We start from the raw sequence: 6,288 nt of genomic DNA, 5'->3' as shown, positions 1-6,288 counted from the left end.
TTATTGACTGGATTAGTTCTATTTGAATCAATTGTGAAAGCACTTGTGTAATCTTAGTACTGTAAAACAAGTGAAAGTGGAGCAGTAAATCACTTGACTGGCTAGTAAATCTGATTGAACCTCTAGGTGGAGACAAACCACCATCAAAGTTATTTCCCAATCTTTTACAGTTGTTGAATGTTGTCAATGAACATTTTACAATAACACATGTTATGACTCTGGATTTAATTGTTGTCTAGTGTTAGTCTGTGCTTACTTCAAACCATGCAATGTGATGCATATGGAATAAATCAAGGTAGTTGTGTCATGGCTGGTATTCACATAAGTTGAGCCATCAATAATAGGCTCAGTTCAGAATGTGTCTGAATGATGCTATCATCCACAGGGGTACCCACCAAACATAAGGTACACTGACAGCACCATCAAACACAACAACATCACAACAACAAAAATAGATCAAATACAATAACATAATGATGAATCACAAATACACAGAAGGACACAGGTGGATGGTTAAAGGACGGCAAGGTTAGTACGTGCATATTATCCTTTAATGACGTCATTTATTATTTTATGATCCGTTACAACTGCTATAGAGCAGCTGTGACCAAGATTGTAAACTTTGTTCTACACCAGGTGCACCAGGTACTTTTATTATTATATATCATAATAAAAACTCCCACCAGTCATGTACAGTTTCTAGCAACAGGAAATCTAAAAAAAAACACCCAATGCAGCTTTTGAAAAGCCAAGAATAACATAGAGCTGCAATTACAGTGATGGGTAGTCAACTTCATCACAGTACTCCTCTGTTATTAGACAATAACAAAAGCTCCATAGATACTGTGTTGCCAAGGTGAATAGGCAAAGAAAGTGTATAGTTTGATACACAATATTCTCCAGCACTTCTAAATAAAAGACATTTCCTCATCTCACTAGTCTGTACCTGCAGGAAGTCAACCCACACACACACACACACACACACACACACACACACACACACACACACACACACACACACACACACACACACACACTCACACACAAACAGAGCAATATTATGCAGAACTAAACGGATGCTGGCTGATTGGCCTGTCATTTCCGCCATGAGATGCATCTGGTCTAAATGTTAGTCATGGATTCGGGTGCCTTCTGCACAGAGATCATATCAATCCTGTGCAGGCTGATGTTATGTGACTGTTATTTTGTCCCTGTGTGATTTCCTGCCCTGGTTTCTAGGAAAAGGGTTAGCAGGCGCAGATGTATACATGCAGTATCTCTCTCCTAGCCCTAACCCTATCTCTGAGACGGAGAGAGCACATCTTTTTACCTTTCTTGAAATATGATCGCATTGTTATCAGATGAATGGACTGTCTGGACTGTGATGAAGACATTTAGTTGCTTATCTTAAGGAGACCGCCACAGAGCTCCAGAACAGTTGGAGCATTGCTTAGACATTCTCACTGTCATCACTGTCATTCTGTAACCATGGAAGTTAAACTGTAACCATACAGATGAACACATTGAACTATAAACAAGAGTCAACATAAAACTACACAACTGGAAGAACTAGTAACAAAGGAAAATAGGTAGGTTTGTGTCTAAGTTCAATGCTGAGTATTCTGCTTGTTCCTGCTATGATTTCTGATTTGTGTTTATTTAATAGGAGTTTTACGGCTAACATCCAGTGCTAGCTCTCTAACATTAGCTATAACAAACCTACCCTTTGGTCTTCACTTCAGGAATTCAGGTAATAAATAACCTTTGGCTCATAACATACAGAACAATGTATGTTAGGTCAATTAAGTATTTTATTAGTCATAATACTATTACTTCCATGTACTATGCCCTCATTGAAGGCCCATTTAAATGTTAGCGAGTGAACTAGCTTGCAAAGTTAAAAGCTAATATTATTTTAGTAGACCTTTTTTATGATTGATTTTTATGTGCTAACCATGACCAACCAAGTTTCAAATATACCATTAAGTCACACCGAAACAACTGAAATAGTAATAAATTATATAGAATCTAACAACTGGTCAAATCATTTCCTCCCTCTCTTCAAACATGTAAATATAAGGGAACAGTGCAAGTTAAGTCTGTTTACATGAAATTAAATTAATGAAATGGTCTGAAAAAACCAAAGCAGGATTTGAATATTACTGTCAGTAACCTACAATTGCAGACAGTTCAGTCAGGTTGAGCTTGTAACCCTAACCCTAACACTATTTCCTGTTCAGAGCTGTTCAGAGCTGGAGAGATTATACTGTAATTCAAAGATGAGGGAAGGCGTGGTAAAAGATGACTAGGTCCAGGAATGAGTTTGGACTTTCGAGTGGTTATGGTCAGGTTAGCCGCTGGACTTTAGACACACAATGAAGGTTTTATTGGTTGGAATTTTTATTTCTCACTGCTGGTCAACATTCATCATATACCATTCAAGGAATGAATGGGGAAGAAACAAGGTTTTATATCTATTGTGCAATTCAAGAAAATCAATCATACATTGTCTTCTTGGTTCATTTATTTGTGTAATGTGAAATACAATTATAACATTTCTAATACTACGTTTTATTGTGACAATAGTGCAATATTTCAAGTTTATTTTATTTATACAGCACTTTAATAAGGAAGCAGATTTTGCACCTCAGTGCTTCACAAAGGCAAACACATATGTATTCACATATAAGCATAAAAGCATAAAAAGTGCCGAATTAGTGTGCCAGTTTTCCTTGGTTTCAGTTTCACTTCATAAAGCACAGGGGCATGTGGGGCCTGCAGACACTTCTGAAATATGTTAGATAGTTGGAATTTGAAAGCCAGTGAAACATGTTGGTTGCTTTCACATACTTGGTAACACTAACTCTTTTCAGACAAAAGCACCTGCAGAATTGTGAATTTGTGTTTTTCCTGACTTGTAAAGAGACCAAAATATGAGTTAATGTTATGTTTCTGTTAGCAAACCTTGGTTCTGTACCAATATTACAAAAGCTATTTATGCTCATTATAGCATTGGTATAGAGGCCTTATTACATTATCATACTGTCATTCACAGTTTGCTTCAAAAATATCCACAGACTACATTTGTAGATGAAATACAAAGTCAAAAGAGTAAAAACATAGTCTGTATGTGGCTTGTAAAACACATACTGTACATGTCCATGCTTACAGCTGTAAATGTATGTTACAGTTACCATGGATGATGTCAATCTGACCTGTGTGAGCTCACATGAGTGTGGTACCCAGGAGGCCAGCAGCCAACATGATGCCCTGCTGGACCTCCGCAACCAGATTACACATCTGTTCTGCACCAGACTTAATGCAAACTCCATCACGGTCAGTATACCATAATGAAGAGCTTTGTAATGCTATGTGCTACTGCAATACAATTTATACGTTATCATATGTCATTAGGCCAGTTTAACATTATAATTACATTTGAGTGAGCAAAGAGGAATGAACAGGGGCATGGAAGCTACTTTTTGAAAAACTATGAAGCAGTCTGTCATTAGCTACAGTGCTGTTTATGCTCAATTGTCCATGTGATTAGAATACAGAATGTGCACATTCAAGGCCACAACTAAAATGTTGGCAAGCCTTCAATATCTTCAAATTGCTTATTTTGTCCAATCAACAGCCTAAAATCCTGTTATATAATTTTACTATTACATAAGATGAAGAAAAGAAGCAAATTCCCACATTTAAGAAACTGGACCTAGCTAATATCTGGCATTTTTCCTCAAAACAATTAATTGATTATCAAAATAGTTGCTTAACTATTCAATGCAATGCAATTCAATTCAATTTAATTTGACTTATATAGCACCAAATCCCAACAAAAGTTATCTCAAGGCACTTTTAATATAGTCAATTAAACCACATACTCAATTGGTTAACTAGTAGATGATTGTTTACTGAAGTTATAACAGTAATATACAACTCAACAACTCATAGACATCTGAAATGTGACCCCGCCTACACGCTGCTTTTAGTAAGATGTCAAAAGGTACAAAAAGGTTGGAAACCACTGGTTTCGTCGTCAACAATGTGTTGTATTTTAAAAGCTTGTTATATTATTTATTTATTTATATTATTGTTTCAAATCTTCATCTGAAAAGTGACTAAAGCTGTCAAATAAATGTAGTGGAGTAGAAAGTACAATATTTCCTTCTGAAATGTGGTGAAATGGAAGTATAACGTAGCATAAAGTACAAGCACCTACTTGGTAAAGTGTAGAGTAAATGTAATTACTTTCTACCACTGCTTGCATGTGAAGCTTATTGGCCAATGCAGTGTGTTAGCAGAAGTTGAGTCAGGTTCTGCATTTCTGCTGGAGTCCTCTATCATCAATCCCACTGCCTCAGTGTCTCATGGCAATAGATAAGGGGTCTGCCTTTTTCATGCAGTGTTAATATCAGTCTGAAGGCACTGACATTAGTGTTGCTAAAAAAAGGAGAAAGGAAGAATTGAATTCACTAAAGTGTTATTAGCTATTTTACCTTAACCCTAAATCACTTGACTGTTGTAATACTTATGTGGAATAGAAAAGGAGAAGGAAAGGGTCAAGAGAAAAAAAAAGAAGAATATGGTTATGGCTGAACAATGTTTCACATAATGAGATTTGTTCTCTGAATTTAAGTTGTTGTTGTTTGTCATGTTAGTGTTTATCCGCAGGGAGGTGGATCAAACTTGACCTACTTTATAGCTATTTTAGTCCAGGGGTTCCTGACCTAGTGGTTGAACCCCTCTAAAGGGCCGTGAGATGATTTGGGTAGAAGAAGAAAAAAGCAACACTTTGATACACAAAATAGGATTTGTTTTTCTTCTTTTTAATGTTTTTCGTGAAATATCTGGGCCTTGAACAGTTATTTAAATGGAACCATTTTAGAAGTAACAACTCATAAACATCTGACACATGACAAGAAGACACAACCACACACTGCTTAATTGCAAGAGGGCGAAACACCAAGTAGGTCGGAAATTAAATTTTTACAACACAATGTTTTTTTAAACGCTGTTTTTATGTAAGATCCTAATCTGAAAAGGAACTAGTAACTAAACCTGTCAAATAAACGTGGTGCAGTAGGAAAATATTTCTTTCTGAGGTGTTGCCTGATATCAGACAGGTAATCTGAAATGTATGGGAGTGGAAGTATCATGTAGCATAAAATGAAAATACTCAATACAGTCATTGATTAAAAGGAATTAGTTACATTCTTCCACTGTGTTTTATGGATGTGTTATGAGGACAGGGCCTATAGATTCATAAGTTCATTTGCTGTCTTTCTAAGGTGTTGCAGGAAAAGCTGCAACTCATGCAAAGAAGCTCTTACTACTTGGAAGTCCAGCATGAATTGCCTCCAACTGAAGAACAGCAGCAGACTTTAAATTTGTCTGACAGCACAGTGTTGTCTCTCATTGACCATTGGAGGTTGGAGGGTGCCTTGACCCTAGCTAACACCCAGGTGAAGCTCATACTCTCTCTGCTGGGAATGCTCTACGACGAGATAATCAGCAGCTGTCGGGAGCTTGAAGTTTTCATCATTAAGTGCAACCAGGGTTTATTGGACAGGGACATGGCAATTTCCATGCAGGAGAAGCTCCGGCAAACCCACCAGTACCTGGATGACTTTGAGGACCGTATGACTCGGAATCTTGGTCCACTGGACCTGCCGAACCAGCTCATCCTGAACACAGGTCAATACCCGATGGCGAAGCTCAGTGTGTCTCTGGCCATCAAAATGCCAGTGGTATTTGACCGTCGTAAGTCACATGTGACTTCGTACACTGCACACTTATTTTGGGAAGTCGCCACTCAGCAGTCGGAGGAGCTCGGCCAAGAATTTGAGATCCTCATAAAGAGCCTTCATCCAACTGCTGACCAGGGCGAGTTTATTAAAACCACATGTCAGTCATACTGTATACAATTCAGCAACCTGACCCCTGACAGCTACTATCAGTTCTCTGTCAAGAGAGTTGATGTTTTAAACTTGGTCTATGAACTGTGGACTGACACTATCATCCTGAAGACCACCAATGTTCCTAAATGAGAGTGTTTTGAATATGACAAGAATGAAGAGAATTCCAAGCGTCCCATATTTACTAAGATAAATATATTTATTCTGCTTTATTGTTAATAAAGGAGCTTTTGGGAAAAAAGCATAGTGGACAATGAAGTTGAGAAATGAAGAATTGTTTGCACACTGCACAGTCACCTTTTTTTGAAACTTAAAGGCAGAACTCATCCACAAAAATGCACATGGGAACAGTGTTAAGGTCTAATATCTA

The 6,288-nt window shown here is 37.5% G+C and overlaps 1 protein-coding gene across 1 annotated transcript; it reads left to right on the top strand.

The window, feature by feature from the left end:
- Positions 1-3,195: 3,195 nt before the first annotated feature.
- Positions 3,196-6,050, top strand: LOC128354966 (fibronectin type III domain-containing protein 11-like). Its single transcript, XM_053315089.1, has 2 exons — positions 3,196-3,336; positions 5,301-6,050. Exons 1-2 carry the CDS (start codon positions 3,196-3,198, stop codon positions 6,048-6,050), a joined length of 891 nt encoding a protein of 296 aa, XP_053171064.1.
- The last annotated feature ends 238 nt before the right edge of the window (positions 6,051-6,288 follow it).

The sequence above is a fragment of the Scomber japonicus genome, chromosome 3 (assembly GCF_027409825.1).
Source record: "Scomber japonicus isolate fScoJap1 chromosome 3, fScoJap1.pri, whole genome shotgun sequence".
NCBI classification, from domain to species: domain Eukaryota; kingdom Metazoa; phylum Chordata; class Actinopteri; order Scombriformes; family Scombridae; genus Scomber; species Scomber japonicus.
Note: the sequence above shows the minus strand (reverse complement) of the source record. Positions and strands in the feature narration are given on the sequence as shown.